The sequence below is a fragment of the Colobus angolensis genome, unplaced genomic scaffold, assembly GCF_000951035.1.
Source record: "Colobus angolensis palliatus isolate OR3802 unplaced genomic scaffold, Cang.pa_1.0 Scaffold56, whole genome shotgun sequence".
Taxonomy (NCBI): domain Eukaryota; kingdom Metazoa; phylum Chordata; class Mammalia; order Primates; family Cercopithecidae; genus Colobus; species Colobus angolensis.
Genome location: NW_012119154.1, coordinates 8,400,223 through 8,419,966, shown reverse-complemented (window position 1 = coordinate 8,419,966; position 19,744 = coordinate 8,400,223). Strand labels below are relative to the sequence as shown.

Here is a 19,744-nt window from a genome sequence, read left to right as displayed (position 1 = left end):
ATTATTATTATTATAATATTCATTCTACATAACCAGACTCTCACCTTCAAGTATTCTCTAAAACTTCCCAAACTATAAGTGCAAAAATGACTGTCAGCCCTACAGGAGGATTTGTAAGAAACAAGGAAACCCTCAGGTACTGGGCATAATTCTGCTGCCTATAGCAAGCAAAGATGCAGATTGAGGAAATTGAGTCACAATAATCTTGATTCTTCCAAAACTATTATACATTTAGGACAATACTATATGCAGTAGGTATATATATGATGAACTTTTAACTTCTAAACTGTACGATACACAATATGTATTTACACACCCAGACACTCTGGTAGTTACACACTATTGTATTCACACACATACACACACACAGTCTTGATCAAAATTGTCATGGCTTCTCAAATAAACCATGAAAAGAATTAACATGTGCTGTAGCCTATACTTCTTATGTTCAAAGCACAGTACTGAACACTTGAGAAATGATTTTCAGCTGACATAATTTAAGAACATGAAACAGAGTTTCGTGTCACTTCTAAGTATGCCAAGGCAATTATGAATCCAGTGTGTCTGGTGATTCTGGAGACTTTTTTTTTTTTTTGGCATCATGGTTTTGTCATCTATCTTAGGACTGATGTTGTTTAATTTGGTTCTCTGCTCAATTTTAAAGGCAATAAAATGCAAATTTGAATTTTTACAAGTGAATCAATAGGTATGAGTTGAAGAACAGTTCTTGGTTTACTTCTCTTTACTTTTCATCATTGTTTGAGAATATTAAGCCTATTAATGCTAATTCCTCTTTCCCTAACTTTAGGAGAGGAGTCATGGCTGAGTGACAGTAGCACTGAATTTTGATCTTGGTCTTCTGTGAATTGACTAGATAAGATCAGAGATGGATCTCAGTTTTCTCTCCTGTAAAATGGCTTAGCTTTATCTACCTAGGATGTCATGAGCAAAATAGATAAATAAATAAATAAAATTATTAAACATATCATGACTCCACAGATAATCTCTATAAAAATGTTATATGAAGTACACTATGTTATAGAATGTATATACATGTTTCATTTCCAAAATAGTTAATTATACATTCACACACAAAGGCCCATAAATAATTTCAAGTAGGGAAAGTAATACCACAAACTTATGTTCCTTCTTATGGTATATTTCTGGTATTTACCTATGTCATCTACAGAATCTTATATTCTCTGAGGTATTTGAGAATAATAATATGGAGAAAATATAATATTTGAAGAAAATGACATGGAGTTTGACCCATGTGAACAAATAAGTCTCATTCTGAGCCTGGGTACAGATTAAAAAACGAAGTGTCTTGCTCAGTAAATAGTTTCATAGTTTTCCTGAGAACAATGTGATTCTTAGGTTTTCTGATCTCTGGCACCTAGTCAGATGATTTTCACTGCCATTCCTGTAAAAACTGCAGAGTAAATTTACCATGTTTAGAAATGACAGGATGCCAACCAACCACTCATAGATTTTTAAGAGGCACTTAAATAAATTGATGCTTGGTCTTCTTCAGGGGCGATGAAGGGAGCATCCACATCAGGATGCTGCTCAGTTTATTCACAGAGCCACGCACATTTCCAGCCAAAGGAAGATAAATATAATAAACATGGAAGGAAAAGCATGTTTTGCTTTATTTTGTTTTGTTATAAATGTACTTAATCACCTGCAGGGAGTGAAATGCTTAAGGGCCAAACACCAAGGATTCTCATTTTCAGCTAGCCTCTTCAGAAAACTAAGCACACTAGATGTTCTGTGATCTTGGCATACTGCTCTCCACTGTTGTCTGGGTCTACCCACGGAGAAAGTGGAAAGTCCCATGATCCTTCTTGCTGATATAATAATAACTATCCATCACTTCAGGGGTTCTTAATAAAATCAATTGGTCTCCATTGCTCTATCTATAGGGAAGCTTTATTTAGTTTTAGAATGAGTTTCACGGCTTTTTTTTTTTTTATTTACCAAACAGCCAACTCAGTTAGTCATCCTTTCTGGAACATACAACAAACAAACTGCCATAGTCACTACCCACCACTCATCACTCCAGGCAAAATACCCAGGCTCACACTTCTCAGGATCACTGGATATGTCCTTGGGCACTTAAGGTATAGCCTCAAACCAATGCCTTTGGGCCACTATTTTTGTTTCATAGTTTCTAGGGCCTGTATCCACTCTCTTTCAGTGGATTTGCTATTTCCTTTCTTTGCTCTGCACTGTCAGAGCAGGGGATTTGAGGCAATGACAGTGGGTGGATGTGAAAGACAAGAGAAAAAATGTTCAAGAGATGACAATCTTTTAACATGAAAATTATCTGGGATGAGTTAAACAGCTCCTCTGACACATGCAAAAACATTCAGATATACATGGGATTCTCATTGCCTGTGGCTGATCTTGGCTTTTTGGAAAACACTTGAGCAAGAGGATGGTTTCTAATCTCCAATGGTACACTCCAAGTGTGCATCCTTTCTCTGGGATGAAGAAGAGGAAGGTTAAAAATGTATCTAACAGAACAACAATAAACTGCTTCGTGCCAAACACAGAAAATGAGTAAAAGAGAGAGAAACTGAAGATCAGAAAGTGAGAGAAAAAGAAGGGCAAAATTTCTTACATAGAAAGACACATATATTTGTGGCATTTAAAATATTTTGATAAGATCACTATTCATATTTTTAGCCTAAATCCTAAATATAAAAAATGTAACATTATGTAGAATAAATACATTATAAATATCATTTATAATATCAAAATAACATGGACCCTAATACCTTCACCCTAGCAAGGGTCTCATTCATCATCATCACCTAACCTGACAGCTGACAAAAAATTCCATCAAAAAATAAAAAGTGTCAGGGCAAAACGTATTTCTGGCAATCTACAATGGGATAGAAGACAGGAACTAACTAAAGGTGAAGGAACACAACGTGGAGGGCCTCTCAGCTCAGAGACTCCATTTGTTAGAGGAGTCCCAGCTGTTAAGACCCAATTTGTAGACCAAAAGGCGTGGTTGGAGGCTACTGGTTGCATACACAAATCTGTTCTTACTCTGGTTAGCTCTGAGCACCAACAAAAATGCAGTGCTGCGGAGGAAAGGTGACTTCCTTTACTAATTCTCTAAAGTGCGTCAGTTTGCTCAGGTGACAGTACTACCTTGAACTGTTTCCCAGATGAACACAAATATTACTTCCTTCTTTTCATAAATGTTATTCTTAACTCCAACCCCATGCCTTGGTGACAGCAGCACTCACCCAAGTCTTTATACTCTTGGTCATTTCCTCTCGAATATATCCCATTAGTCAATACCAGACCTGCCTTTCGAAAGTATCATGTTATGCACATCAAGTCTCATGTTCTAAAGCTCTAAGAGCTGCCCGCCTTCAAGATTCTATTCAATCTTATGTAGCCTTCCACTGTCATTGACAATATCATTGCCTCCATATTTGCCTCCAGCCAGTACAGCATTATTTTAAAGTCTCCTGGATTTGAGGTCAAATATCCTGAATTAGCATCCCGCTGCTACTGTGCAGCAGTGTGACTTTAGACAATTCACTAATTTCCCTTCGGTACATATTCTCTTCAGTAAAGTTAGAAAAATAATTTTAAAAAATCCTTTTCATTAGGTGGCTGTGAGAACCTAACACAACCATCTCAACAAAATGCCCAGCTCTTAGTAAATGCTCCAAAAATGTAGATATTATTATCTCATGTTCATTTATAGCCCATACTCCTGTTTGCCATGTATCCCCCTCCTCACTGTTTGTTTAAGTCTTATCCTTTCTCAAAGTCTTCCTAAATGCCTATTTGAACCATGAAATGGATGGGCAGGTAGTCCGCAATGAATCTGCTATATACGTTCTGCTGGATATTTGATACAGTGTTCCTTCAATTATGGAGCAATTCTTTAGATATCTTTTACGTGTCTACTTTGGGTCTACAAAGAGTTGCACTACATTTTTCAAGTTTTAAGAAGACTGAGATTCTGAAGTTATTCCCCCATCTATAACCATAGCGTAAAACGTTTGAGGACAAGAATCCTATCTCGTAATTTTTTGTGTGATCACCGACACTGAAGTCTGTTGTTGGTGAGTGGTAGTTGCTGGAAATGTTTTCAGTATCTGGAAGGTTTTGTCTGTGTATATTATATGACTGCAAAAACATAACATCTCTGCTCTTATCAGATAAGATTTACAGAAACCTGGAATGTATTAATGTAAAATCTCTAGACAGTTGACTTTACTTCAACTATCTTTCCATCTTGTCTCATTGCTTCTCACTGCACCTAATGCTCTTGTAGATGTGGCATAAATCCATGGAGCTGAACGATCAGATTGCTGTGGCAGTAATTTTGTAATAACAAAATAAATAGGTTCACCCCCTTACGAACATAATTAATAAATGTGGCTTTTTCATTCTTAGAATAAAAGAGTGAAATGGAGTAAAGCTTAACTTTTTATATTTATTTAAACTTTATATATTGTATATTATATAAACATATATCATATTATGTATATTATCTAAATATATATTTAGATATAATGCATATATATATGAATTTCTTCAAAAAAATCACATCTTGTGGCAGTAATAAGCACAGCAGATCTAGCAAGACCTATCAAGTTGTAGGGAGGTTCTGTTACTTAATGATATCACTGAGTTAATCTTCAAAAATATCTTATCTGTCAATCACTGTTTTCTATCAGACAACAAAGGACTTAAAAGGATTACAATTTTCAACCAATCCAGGGACTCTTCTTGAGGACTCTGCTCAATATTTTCTGGGTATTTTTGCTTTAAGAGAATAAGATTATTTAAAAACATCTTTTTGATATTAGACACATTGGTTTAGGTCCCAGTCGTGCTAACCATTGCTTCTCTGTAAGTCCCAAACTAAAACTCAGTTTGTGCCTAATTTTCTTCTTCTGTAAAATGAAGTTTTAATTATTATATTGTAAAGTTTTTTTGTATTAAATGTAATCATATACATTTAGCTCATGTAATGTATATTATTACAAGACGTAAAGTGGTGAAATCAATAAGCAGTAGGCAATGTTAGTATAAGTAAGGGATGATATTTAACAAACAGAAGTATATCCTGAGATAAGTTTTCTCATTATAAAAGAGCCGATAGATTATATCTGGGTATATTATTGAAAATACTAGAGGTCAGTGCAGTACACACACATATGTAATCCTCACAGAGTATATTGTTATGATCTTAATATTTTGAACTTCATGTGAAATTCTTTCTTCTCCATGAAAAACTTAAACCTTCTCGAGTCACATTCTATAGTTACTTCACCTGCCTATCACCTAGAAAATCAGAATTCTGGGAAATAAATTCTAACCAATAAGGAGCTGAAATAGTTACAGTTATTTAAACATCAATGTCAGAGTAGTATTGAAGTGTCACTGAAGAAGAAAAACGTCAGAGTAATATTGAAGTGTCACTAAAGAAGAAAAATATAAAAGGAAGTTTTTTTTTCCTCTACCTTTTAGTAAACAAAAATACCCTCAATCTACATTTTTCTACATTTCTCTCAGGCTACAGTGTCATTAAAATATGCATTTCATGTGTTTACATTGGAGTAGCATTAAAACTCTAGACATTGAGGAAGTATTCCCCAAACACAAAACTCACATGGAACTCTCATCTCAGTATTCTCTCCTTTAAATAAATGAAGACATTTCAATCCAGAAATAGTTTGAAATGAATATGGTTCCCCTGACCAACACATGTTGATTGCCCTGATAAGACAACTCTGAAATTTTTCACAAAACCAAAACACCAAGACACCTAGAACTTGACTAGAATGTTTTGGGTATAATGTCCCATTTTGAACTTCAATCCCAAAGAGCATGGCAACAGACTTTGAAAATGGAACATAATTTTCCACAAAACAACACTTCTTTTCACTAAAATTGTTGACAATGACTCAGGTTCTGAAAACTATGATTTGTTCCTATTTGGATACAGAGATTTAATTCATCCTCTTGTCCATGTGCTAAAATACATCAGTCATCCACCCCTACCTCAAGAACTACTCAAATAGAGGATGAGCCACCACCATCCCTCAAGAGCCACTCAAATAGAGCATGGTCAGAAATGTGGTTAGAAGAGAACAGTAGAACTTGACAGCTATGAATTGAACATTGTTGAGCTCAAAACTTCAGTAAATACCCTGAAAGTCCATGACATACAGTTACTTGCCTTTTTTATTTAGGCATGATTTGCTTTGACTCATGAAGGGTTATCTAAATGGTGGTGTATAAGAGTAAGGAGTTAGCCAGAGGCTGAGTCCTGGCCTTTCTGTTGTAGCAACTGTACCTTCAAGAGGGTGTTCTCTGCACACACTTACTTTTAACTCTTCCTAAAGGTGTAAACATATGGAGTCTATTTTTAAATGGCCATTAATAAAAAAAATAAAAAAGCTGGCACTCTTCTAGAAGTGAAAAATTCTAGTAATATGATACCTACTCACTAGAAAATAAAAGTTTTAAAGGACAAATTATGTTCTCCAGTGATATTTGGGAACTTGCAGGAAACACAAAGATTTAAAAAGAGCTGATCAACAGAAAATTCTAAAATCATATCAGTGTTCCATATCTGCTCTATCTAATAGTTGCTTGAAATGTGGCTTACCTGATAGAGGAACTGAATTTTAAAGTTTAAATTTTATATAAATTTAATAAATGTGAATCGAAATGTAAATAGCCATATTTGACTACCATACTGGGCAGATCAGGTTTAAAACCAGCACTCAAAGTTGACCAGGAGTCTTGATATAATGCTTAATTTTCTCAAAGCCATTCTCCAAGGGAACGTGTCTAAAACATATGGACTAGTATTTATGACTATGTGATTGCAAAATTGGTGTGAATTAAAAATAAATCTACTATCCACCAGTTGAAACTGTATCATATTTAATATATGTGAACTATGGAGTTTTCCATGTTTGCTATGACCTTACAGACAAAGAAGAAGAAAAATATCAAAAGGAAGTAGTCAACTGCTTTTCTATTTTTCAATCAGCATGTCCCTGCATTATGATATCTAAAAGCCATTAAAAAATGAAGAATAACACAACTATAACAACAACAAAGAGTATTTGATGGAGAGGGAAGATATAAAGGATTTTAAAAGTTATCTTTAAGTTTTACTACTATTCAAATATGAGGCACATGTGTAAACAATCAGGTAAAATAGGAAGCTGATACATTTTTAAAATGTGTTTTGCTAACACAGTAGAATGCAACTACAGGACTGAATGGTTCTGAAACTTCAAGGACCCTTAAACATGATTCAGTTCAAACTATCCTGCGGATATATAAGTAATTTGAAGCCCACAGAAGTGGAGTGCTCACTGTCCCTGAGATAATAATAATAGCCATGCTTGGTCCCAGATCTCCCAGTTTGTGCTGTCTTCACTATGACTTTCCCCTGACCTCTGCGGAGCACAAACTGATGCTTGAGTTGAGAAAGAGCCTCATCTCCATCCCCACTTGTCCCAACCTCTGGTGAGCAGAAAATATAGAGTATTGTAACCATGATACTCTGCTTGACACAAAAGCTCCCTTCACTAACATTCCTAAAGAGCACGCAATTTACAGTTTACCAAGCACACTGTGAGGAAAGAAAATTATAAAAATGGATGCTTTATGTGGGCCGTTTTTTTAGTTTAACATGCCTTTTGTTATAGAAGTGGCTTGTACTGTACTCAACAGATATATAGGTTCAAGAAAAACAGCTCCAAGCTTCAAAGCAAATGACTACTCATGTTATTATACTTCTGGTGACTCAAAGAAACAATGAACAGGTATTAAGATAAAAACAAACAATTACTTTAAAGGGAAAAAACTTGTCATTCTCCTTTTAGAACTAAGTCTTAGATGTTTCATGTAGCTCAAAACTCTCATTTTACAGGTGAGAAAATGGAGATGGCAGATGTTAAATGACTTGCTCCAAGTCACACAACTAGTAAGTAGAATTGGGTTTTAGAGGCAGGACTTCTGCCTCTAGGTTAGATAGATGTCTAAAAAGCAGAAGAAAGAAGAAAGAAAATAACAGTTATTCTGTGTATGTCATGGTCATTTAAAAATATCTGTTGTTTTTAATTTAAGTTATATTTTTACATAAAACTTTTCACAGCTTTGTATGTAATTTCACAGAGTACTGATGGAAGAAAGAAAATTATGTTTCAGGAACTATGTAAAAGAGCAGGAAATAAATCCACTTTATTTTCTGAATTTTATAAACTTTCTTGGCTCTCAGATAATCGTCTACAGATAAATGCCACATTACTTCTGATAAGAGCAAGAGATAAATAACATTGCACATTTTAAATGTCATGTACTGTGAATTTTATACTGTGATCTTATAAATGAATCCATAGGAGAAAAATAAAACGCCAAATAAGTACAGTGATGGGGCTTACATTCTGGTGCTGCTGGTCTTGTTGATGATAACAGATTTTCCTGTTTGATCCACATTGTGATCCAATCCAAAATAAGCTGCCACTCGATGGACAAGCATCCTCTGATACGATGACATCTGAGGGAACTTTTTATAATGATTACTGGAATATAATTCAAGAAAAAGTGGAATCAGCATTTTCATTTTTTGCCTATAATACATTTTACAAGTATACACACAAAACTATCTCTCTCTCATCTAAACCACTAAGCCTATTGCATTTCTGGCATCACTTAAAGTCCTAATTTCCAGAAAAAACTTCTACTTATTACATATTTATTGATTATGCTATAAGCATCTTTGTTTCATAGTTGCACATTTCTCTTGCCAAATAGAATGTCATGTCTGTTGGACAGTATTGCATTTGAGTCCATGATACCTTATCACAGGACAAATGATGTGACATAATACGTGACTGCAGATGTCTATGTGGAGATGTGTCATTACACGGTTTACACTGAAGCAGCACAATTATTTTCAGGCATAACTGACTGCAGCCAGCTGGAGCCCATTAAAAACTATAATAAAAATGAAAAGGGTCTCTTCTTGTTACAGCTACTCTATGCTAATCAGTGGCCCACTGTTTATAGCCATTTTGTCAGGAATTTAACAAGCAGAAGCACACATGGTCCAAGCAACAATTCTCATCAGCATATAGTTCCTAACTCCAATAATGTCCCCATTTAACAAATCAAGGAACATATTAAACAATGTTTTATCTATCCCTAAGTCTTTCCAGAGTGGATAATTTAACTCCAGTACCAAACTAGGATACATCATCAAATTAACCAGCATTGCAGTTTAACATACTTGTTGTCAGCAATGAAATCGATAATTTCCTGCTCCATTTTCAAAAGTATCATCCTGTCCCTGCAAAATAAATGTTAAATTTAAAAGGTTTTATGCATGTCCCACTTCCAAAAACCTAAAGAATTCATTAAATGTATGGAAAAGATTACTTTAATGTATGCTGTTACAAACTTAGACCTAATTCTTCTTTGGAATATGCTGACCATTTACATATTATTTCATTTCACTCATTACAAATTATTTCATTATTTAAGAGTATTCCTTTGTGAAGTATATTGAAATATCTAAATTTTGTAGTCTTAATGTTAATTATGACATGCAAAGTACTAGGATCAAAAAAACACATCAAATAAGTAGTATATTTCAAATAAATAGGAAACTGGAACAAATCAATGGCCAAGTATTGACTGTAAATGAATACACAGCTGCATTAAAACATAATTGGCTTATTTGACAACAATAATTTTTATTCACTATTTTTCCCCCAGCCAGTATCTCTTTGTGATCCCAAAAGCAGAACTGTTAAACTATAATTTATTAATTGGGTAACTACCCAGTTACTAAGACTCTCCATAAAAAGTAAACATGCAAACCATCAGCAGAAAAAAAATGCAGGACATATTTTAAGACACCAGGGAAGGTATCTGCATTTTACAATGGCTTTCTTAGAAGTGTTGGATTAATAACTTTGATTGTAATATTCTATTTGATCCTTCTAAACATAAGAGGCTTATTTAATAATTTACCTGGAATTATTCTTTAATGTGTTAATCAGAAACTCGTGTAAGTCTATGCCTGTAGAATCCGTGTATTCTTGGCTGCAATCTGAAACAAATAGCAGGATGGAGTTGTCGGGAATGACGGTGGAAAGGTGAGGTGGAAAAGGTTTCCCCAACCTATCCTGCTTCCCCCCTGCTCAGATAAATTTTAGGTGAAGCTGTTGGTATAAAAATACATGTTTCAAAACTAGCAACCTGGCAATATAACATCAGGATGAAAATTAGATTCAGGGATTGAAAACAACCAAATAAATCCTGACTCTGGAAAGATCCAAATGTCATACAAGGGTAAGTGGGCACAGTCTGGGTATGGGGGAGAGGTGGAGTCAAATATGTCATGTGTTCATCCTGCTTTGTAAATTACAAGGGCACAAACCCCACATGACAGAACTCCTACCTACAGAGAGAGCTCTCAAGATTTGAGATCCCATGGAACCCTTTTTCTCTTAAAGAAAGTGAAAAAAAAAAAATGAATGTTCTCTAATGAGACTACCTATTAATCAGTACAAAATACAGTACACTAAATATTCCCAAGACTTTTAAATATCCTAATGTTGTCCAAAGCTTAATTTCTAAAACTGTTTTAGAAACCTGAACTTCTTTGCTGTCATATATACCTTGTATTTTAGATATTCCTCAGCAGAAAAAACAATTATAAGTAGATGTATGGTTATAGAACACATAACTGTTAGAGGTGGTTGTCATTCCTCAGTTGACCAGATGCTCTATTATTTCCCAGCTGCCCAGTTTGTTTGTTTGTTTGTTTAAGTTTACTGCAAGACTGTTTACTCATGGCACTCTTCATTTCAACTTAGTTTTGTATTTGTACAATGATTGGTATGGCAAAAATTTGGACAGTTTGGATTGTAGGCTTTCAGTTTGTGAAGGTATGACTCTTTTGGACAATGATTTATTGAAGTAGAAGTGTGTATTTCTTAAATAAACATTATGTGATAGTAGATGCGTGCAGAGACTAAATTCTGTGCCAGATAAAATGTGAATCATGTATTACACTGACGTATACATCTGCACTTTGGGGACCATATCACTTATGAACTGAGAATTGCTAATCCACTGTCTGTCTTTTAAGATAAACATGAGAGTATCAAACTCGGTATCATTACTGTTCACCAATCCAAGTTAATCGATCCAAGAAACCTAAATTTAGGGCAGATTTATATTTATTCTTCGTACAAGCTTGTCACTGAAAACAGAAGATTAAAATGTGAATCCAAAGAAATATGTGATCCTAAAAATAACCTGTCTAGCAACACAAGTAATGACACTATAAACAGAAAGAAAATCAAGTTCACATTTTTTACACACACACAGATACGTACACGTATAGAATTATATGCAGGGTTTGGTGGGAGGTGAATATGCATTTGAAATCTAGAATGTGTTCTGTGATTACGTGTGTGCCCAAATTGAGTAAGTTAAGGAAACATTTTCACATTCACCTTTTGATAACATTCTGATCTTGGGTTTTTCAGAGGTTTTATCTTTGTTTTTATCCTTTTCTTTTTCTCTTTCAGAGTCATCTTTCCTAGATTTATCCTCCTCTTGCAGGCTGGAAAAACTGGAAAGCTGTAAATGAATTGATTCCTGTTGGGGAAAAAATATAATAATTTAGGGCCAGGTTTAATAATCTCTGTCTGGCTCCCATTTTGCATAGAGGTTATGAAGTATAGAAAAATGAAAACCAGGTGCAGATTTTTTTTTCTTAAATGGTAAAAATTAAACCTGTCAGAAAATTAATTGCCCTTTAAAATGATTTAATCTTCAGGAGTCAATGGGAGGTCGTAAGGAACATCTTGTACTAAAACTTTGCCTCATGAATATTAACCTTAACCAAGCTGAATTCCTGTAGATCACAATACTAATTTTTTTTCTACGGGTTTATTTTTAAACACCTAGAAAAAGTTTCTTTATTGGTAAGCTTACATCACAGGCATTGTATTAAAAAAAAAAAAAAGAAGGACTCTGTAGTTCTATTCTATAATTCCTTATAAGGGGAAATTGGCACAAAGACAGACATATACTAGGAATCATAATTACAAATAGAACAGACATAAAGAAAGCCTCTATTACCGAATTTGCAATAAAAACTCGATTCTAGACCCAGGTCAACAATGATTTCTACTACAATGAAGAGCAGACTACATAATTGCAGGAATTCTAGGCATAAACTTATTATAATTGTTTATAAATACCATTAATAAATCATTATAATGCATAGTTACAATAAGCATTGCCTTTTAGAAAAGGTAGGAAGTAAAATTATATTTTTCATAAATAATATATATTTAATATTATTTTATTTTAGCATCAGTTTGTCCTTTCCAAAATATAACATTCTCTTGAAATGATGTTTGATATAAGATGGACCATTTATAGCATTGGGACTGGATCCACTTTTATTCTTATCTATTTTGCACTGAAAATAGATTATTTTGCATTAACTCACATGTATCAGCCATTTGATTGATAGTATGTTCACTGTTTTGAAGAAGAATGAGCCAAATCATGTTTTTCAGTTTTATGAAAAACCTATGCTATGATTAAAACTATGACAAATTAACCAACGTTAAGCCCACTTATTCTTATGTAAGAGATCATTTGATGGCAAAGCTTTCTTCCACTATTGACATTAAAATTTATGATGTAGGAAAAAAATAATCCCAATGACTAATAATGTCTCTCACTGAAAATTAAACTAATGCTCACACGACATGTGACTAAATTGATGATCGCACCCTCATAATTTGGGATTCTTAATGGTTCTCAGTAAACCTGGCCAATCTAACAAACATAAAGAAAAGTTCTCTGAAGCTAAGATTCTTTTTTGGAAGGGGCTCCATTGTGAACTCCCTGTTTCACTATGCTTATAAAGTCACACAATATAAACGATGAAATAAAACATACTTTCATCACAAATATCTTAGCTGAGTTTTCCAACTTCAGCATGTTTTTCCTGGGGATGTAAATATATAAACTTTGTAAAAACAGAGTGTAATTTGATTATAGAGTCATTTATTGCAGTTTGGGACAGAAATGTCTTAATATGCAAAGGTTCAGGCAGGTTCTAAGGATAGGATTTGCTTCTACTTGCTAAAGAAATCACTGGGACATTTCTGGTCCAGAAGACATGGCTGGGGTGGGGAAGATTCAGTTTGACAGTTAATCTTCAAGGGAAACTGAGGGCTCCCAGGCCATGAAGGTGATCTCATCGCTTCTTCAAAACTGACTGAAACATCCAGCCTCTGTATGTGTGAATCTAAAATCATAGAGGGTTGGACATATATTATAAATGCATGAGCAGAGGCTAAAGAATATCCACCATAAAAAAATGTACAAATTGATGCCATGTGTTGACAAATACTATACTCAGGAAAAAAATTATCTTTTCTATGCATAAACGTTACGGTGTTGAAAGAACACACAAAAGTGCTATAGAGTTGGTAAAAAACAATCTGTTATTTTTTAATATTTTTATTGATATGCTCAATAATAAAATACAAGTGTTAATAAATACATTGGTACAGGATAAGTTTATATCCAACAACAGTAAAAGAGTGATTCAAGTTGCAGTAATACACTGATAGGTAAATAGTATAACATTAGAAAAGCAAAATTCCTTTAACTTAAGGACAGACTGAACCATCAGATATGGGTCTGAGATCAAGTAATACAGGTAGCAAGAGTTTTTCCCACACTGGAAAATGAAGGCAGTTTTCCAAATACTGTGGATTTACAAACATTGGGGAAGCGATACAATCCATATACTGTATACTTCTGCCCGTGTTCTCTGGGATTCAGTCCGCACATTTTGTAAGTGCCGGTGGTACCTAATGAAGGCATTGCATATAAACTCAAAAGTCTGTTTCTTTATTCTCTAAAAAGGTAGCACGGCCACTTGCTTATATGTGTGTGTCTGGATGTTTTCTATCAGCCCCCTGTTCCCACCACTCCTCAGCCAATCCAAAGAGAAGCTTGCAGGCTCTCATTCTCTCCTACAAAGCTAGTCTTGGTTTCTGAGCTTGGAACCAGCAGGAACAAAGCACCATTTACACCTTATTTCTCTGCACCAATTGTATGGAGACGTTACACTTAGGTCCAGAGTGGGCACTATGATACAGATGATCCCTTAAAAAATTTCCTCCTGGTACCTTTTCAAATGGGACCAAAAGCAGATTAAGTCTATAAAGGCTATCCTTCTCTGCCTGGCATTAGGAGTGGGGGACAACTGGGGCATTACTTCTTACAGGGCCTGTCATTCTGCAGAGTTAACATATATTGTGTGCAGTACATTACAAGCCATCAGTCAACATTTAATAATATAAGCCATGATATTCACATGATTCTCCCTTTTCAATCTCCATTAAAAAATAGAAGCACAAATAAAATGCTGAAGGAAAGCTACACGTTTCTCAGAGCCCAAGTAAAATAAAGCATGTATACAAAACACAGTAATGGCCACTGAAAGAGAGCCTGTCCATGCCTTATGACATGAGTGGCATGTTGAGAAAATGATGCCAGAAAAAAAAAAAAAAAACACACTCTTAGGACAAAATCTATTAGGAATTTATTTTTGGTCCTTTTAAAGAAAGTGCTCTCAATGCTCTCTGTTTCCATGAGGGGAATTCAGAGTATTTCAATTAAAGTAAAAAGAAAAAAGCAAAACCAAACCAAACAAAAATAATGATATCTTAATCAATTTTTCCCTCCCCTGGGCTCAGGTAAACCATTTTACTTTTGTCTTGACTGCTCCCAGCCTCTGATAAAATAAGTACAATTTCAGCAGCAAGACCATTTTTTATAAAAGCTAATATGATGCCTAAAAGGCAAACAAAAATAAGTATGATGTGAAGTTTCCCATTTTGTCACGAAATAATTTTGTTGAAATTTAAATTTTTATAACCTACTAATCTTGCTGTAAGGAGCAAAAATAAGGGTAAAAATATGCAGTGATAGATTAATAATATTAAAGTCACCATCAGCTCAGATTCATTTCTGGACAACTTTTGCAGTATTGAGAAATCTCCACCAAAGGCCATAAAAGTATTTCTCCAAAGTTCAATGCACCTTATTCACTATTTCCTAAGTTTCATATGAACCAACAATTGTGTTTCTTATAGGCAAGTGCATTTTGGGGAGCTGAGAGGTAAGACATCTCCAACAAGGAAGGAGAGAGGATACTTGGGATTATATTTGGTTCAGCCTTATCAAAAGAGAGCCTTTGAGGAAATTCAGCACTACTGTGCCTACTTTTTATTTAACTTTTAATCTAAATTCTTTTGAATTCCTTTCCATTTGCAGTTTTCAGAGAGTCTGGAAAAAAACAAATGTAATACTCTGTGACAAACCATTAAACTATTTTAGAATGTTGAATAAGCAAGGGATGAAGCCAAAAAATGAATTATTTTCTTCGATTATATTTTTCTCCCCCAAAACACTGTTTAACACCAAATTAAGAGTCATGCACACAAAGGTGGATCCCGTTCATGCAATTAATGATAATGACAAGGGGATATACCTGATCCTGAAGACTTTCACCTCCTGGTCTGGCAGAAGATTCCTCACAGACAGCAAGACTGCGAGTCAGTTTACCTTTTCCTGCTCCTGACTAGGAAGGGGGAAAGAAAAGGGAAGGAAAGGAAAATAAAGGAAACAAACAGGAAACATTCTCACACTGCCAAATCATCTCCACATTTACATGACTTCCCCAAATGAGATTTTTAAAACCAGACTTCAAGTCTGCCAATCAGTACTGTCTACATTGGCTCTAAGCATCATACCTCTATATTGATGGGGACGGAAGTAAAGAGGAATGTGAGCAGACAAATTAAAAAAAAAAAAACTTTTAGTAAATTGTTTGCATCACATTGGGAACATATGAAGAATGAATTCCTGTCATTTCATGAAAATATCAGGAGGAAAAAATGGCAAAATTAATTTCTACTAAAACTAAGTTTGCAGGAGATTTGACTGAGAAGATGGTTAAAAGGATGAAAAGTATGTACTAAACAGCTGTATCTGTTTACTTCAAGGCAGAAATCAAGTAGTGAGCATAAAACATTTACTCTAAATTTTATTTAAAATAAAAACAAAACAAGTGGTCGTTTGTTTTGTAAAGTACTGTCAAATCTCTAAGTGTGAAAACAGGATCAAATACATACATTTACAGGTATTTGAACACTAAATCCTCTAATTAAAAAATATATAGTGCCAGAAAGTAAGACACGCATAAACACAACCCCATCAAAAACAGCCAGCACCAGTACAACTGGGGTCCCCCACAATATCTGGATACAATCATCTGAACTGCTGGCAAATCCTTTAACTCTGATATAAAATATGCAATTTATACCCATGATATCAGGTCTACTTAGAATATTAAGAAACCTACCTTGGATTTTCTTCTTTCTTGATTCTGAGCCTCCAGCCGCCTCTGTATGTTGGAAAGAAAATAAAACAAAATAAAATAAAACAAACAAAAACAAACAGTAAACCAACAACCGAGAGAGAGAGAAAGAAAGAGAGAAAAATGTCACTACTGGCTACAGTAGAGAAGTCAATAATAATAGCAACAGAACATCACAAACATTAGGGAGGACTCCTCCTTCCCTAGCTTTAAAAAACTTTTGACTAACTTTTAGCTCTTTTCTCTTTACAGCAACTATTGGAAAGGGGAAAAGGAAAAGCCAGCTTTGAAGTCTTTTGGCCATCATGAAGTTATCTGCCTTTGTTAACTGTTGGTATATAAAGAGTTAACACTTCTGTAGTTTAGTTAAAAGAAAATCAGTACTTACAAGCTATTTGTAAGTGCAGTTTGCTTTCCTTCTACCAAATCTCTTTCCCTTGTAAATCATGATGTGTTTCACAACACTTTTTCATTTCCTTTAATCACTCCCAGTCTTTCTTCCTCCTTCTAGTATTCTCTCTGTGGCTAGGAATTCTAGGGTTTAGCTTGTTTGCTAATAAGACTTGAGCCTTAGCATGCCCATGAAAGTCAAAGGAACACCTGCCTTTGATTTTTCTTAGTTTACCATAAATTGAGTCTTCACCTTTCTACAGAACAGCAAATTCATTTCTAAAACTCAGCTAGTCTAAAGCTGCCTGGGGAGAAGCCCTCCATGTACACCTTGAGGTGTTCTGGAAATTGGTAAGGGGATGCTGTGTGCAAATTCAGAAAATCAATACTTTCCTATGACTTTTTTCCCCAGAAAACACATTTTAGAGCATGGTTGGGTTAGGACAAAAAGTGACAAAAATTGAAAAAGTAGGAGACTAGCATTTCCTAATGATACAACTAGTGAAACTCTTTAAAAAAATAAATCTTTAAAGTATTCTCAAAATAAAAGAAGGGATCTGCACACAGTTGTATGAGAGTCAGGGGCTCTTCATGCTCACTCACCTGAAGTTCCAGTTTCTCCTCTTCATCCAGACTCTCTGATTTAACAATGCCGTTCTCTGGAGTAGCCGTCTCCTGCTCAGTCCCTCCTACCTCTGCTATCGCCTGATTCAGGTCTCCTTGCTCAGACATTCTCCCAGGTGCAAATTAAAATAACAAGATTTTATGCCCTAGAAGGTTAAGGTATCCGAAAATAAAGTCAGTGCAAGGTATTTACTATCATTCTTTAGATATTTCATATCTCTTTTCATATTCAAATCCAAATGAGCAATTTTGAGAATTTTATACAAAAGGAGGAAAAAACAAGGTGAAATCAAGTACCCAAGGCATGCACCAGAGGCAGATGCAGTTGTCCCATCCACACCCCCTGTACACACACTTGTGAATACACCTTGCCATCAAAATGGGTCACCAAATCTTAGAGACACCTAACTCCCACACAACTACCAGTCCCCTATTCTCCACTACAGGGTAGAAGCAACAAAAGAGGATATTTCTCCCACTTTTGAATAAATGACCCTCGACTTCTGACTCAAGATGTGGTATTGATGTTCTGCAGCATCTCTAAGATGACTGAAAAATTATTTGCAGATTCCAAACATAGACATGCTTCCCTAGATATAAGGAATACGGTAGTCTGCAAGGGCAAAAAATCTATTGAAAAGGTAACAATTCAGCATAAATATGGTATCTAATTTTGGCAATAAACCTTTCAGGGTCCACATTTCCAGGTTTCGAACTGACAGCTACGTTATTAAAAACGTAAGCCCTCTCCCAAGCTCCTGTCAGTTGCTGGTGCGACAAGATCCTGTGGAAGGGAGTCTTTGGCAGGCAGCTCTAATGAAGCTATCCCAACTAAACTCTACTTCTCCATGCTCACAATAGACTACAGACACTGGAAATGGCTTTTCAGAGTTAAAATCTGTTATTATTTTTTTTCTCCCTACCTTTATAAAACCCCTGACACTTCCCCTTCTGATGTGCTGTCAAATGAGGCTCATGAATAATTTAGCATTTACTTCCTCCTCACTTTTTTTAAGCTGTGAGAAAAATAGAAAGAAAAAAAAGAAGAAAGAGAAGGAGGGAGGAGGAGGAGGAAGGAGGAGGAGGAAATAGAGAAGAAGAAGAAGAAAGAAAAGAGAAAGAAGAAGGAGAAGGAGAGAGAGGCGCTGTAGCTTAGAAAGTTAGTTATTTTACAAAAAATTCCCAAGCAATGACTGTCCCATTCCCAGTCATTACAATGGTAATTATTATTGGACAAATAAGAGTTTTAATGTTTCTTTGAGAGTGTTCAATTACCATTTACTAAATCAGTAACTTTATTTCCAGCTAAAAATAGGAAGCGTGAGAAAAATCTAAACCACAGAAATTTCACTAAAATCTACCATGACAAAACAGATGGTATCTAATGATATCTTTAAAATACACAGGCTTATTCGGCAAAGGATGGTGGGAACGTAAAAGGAAGTTTTCCAACAGGATGGTAGTTTGAGTCTGTAAAGTGACTAGTAGGCAATGCATTCAGGTTTTGGGAGGTTCTAGGATATTTCATCCAGTGCATTCTGATGGATTTCTTATATTTCAGTGACACTCAGTATGTGTGGTTAATGAAATAAAAAGTTCCATTTTCCACTGGCAAACAGCTTGTTTCTCAGTGCATTGGGTAGTGGACTTCTGTTGCCCTAACTCATTTTTTAGAGCATTTAAGTAAAAAACAGACCGTGACCAGATTTAAAATGGAGTGAACAAATTGAGCTCTAATTCTCCAAACTACAAGCCAAATGAGTCTCTGATACAGATCCTGTCATGGTTACATTCAGTGAACTGCTGGATACAAGCAGGCACATTTATATAATAACAAATCTAAAATACAGATGAGATGACAGCCAGACAACAAGACCTTTACCTTTCGTGCAGAATTCCTGCTGTAGGTCTTGGCGACTTACTAGCGGCTTCTGTCGTTCTACGCCAGGAAAATCCACACAAGTGATCAGAGACAACTGGAGTCCCATGTCCCCATTAACAGTTCGGAATGCCCATCTCCATGCGATTCCCTTACACAGTGTGACACATCGTCAACCTGAAAAAAGATGAAAAGTAAATAATAATAATTGCAATAATCATGGTAGGGTGAAGGATGAAATAAATAAGACGGTGTTTCTAACACTAATGACCAGCTTCCAGCAAATCACGTTCACAGCTTGATCCAGCTCCACCTGTCTCAAACTGCCTGCTTCTTCTCTAATGAAGGCTACA

At 35.2% G+C, this 19,744-nt stretch overlaps 1 protein-coding gene across 9 annotated transcripts in view; it reads right to left on the bottom strand.

Annotated features, from left to right (window-relative positions):
* The window catches only part of ARPP21 (cAMP-regulated phosphoprotein, 21kDa), a 157,816-nt gene that overhangs the window by 97,213 nt on the left and 40,859 nt on the right, over nt 1-19,744 (bottom strand). For 2 of the 9 annotated variants that reach the window (XM_011961573.1, XM_011961574.1), the window contains exons 2-6: nt 19,395-19,568; nt 17,492-17,658; nt 16,484-16,525; nt 15,611-15,700; nt 13,532-15,405 (exon numbers count right to left, since the gene is read on the bottom strand). In XM_011961573.1, coding sequence (XP_011816963.1) covers nt 15,397-15,405; nt 15,611-15,700; nt 16,484-16,525; nt 17,492-17,620 — 270 coding nt within the window. In that variant the 5' untranslated portion in view covers nt 17,621-17,658; nt 19,395-19,568 and the 3' untranslated portion in view covers nt 13,532-15,396. The other 7 variants (XM_011961568.1, XM_011961569.1, XM_011961571.1 and 4 more) reach the window with 7 other exon arrangements.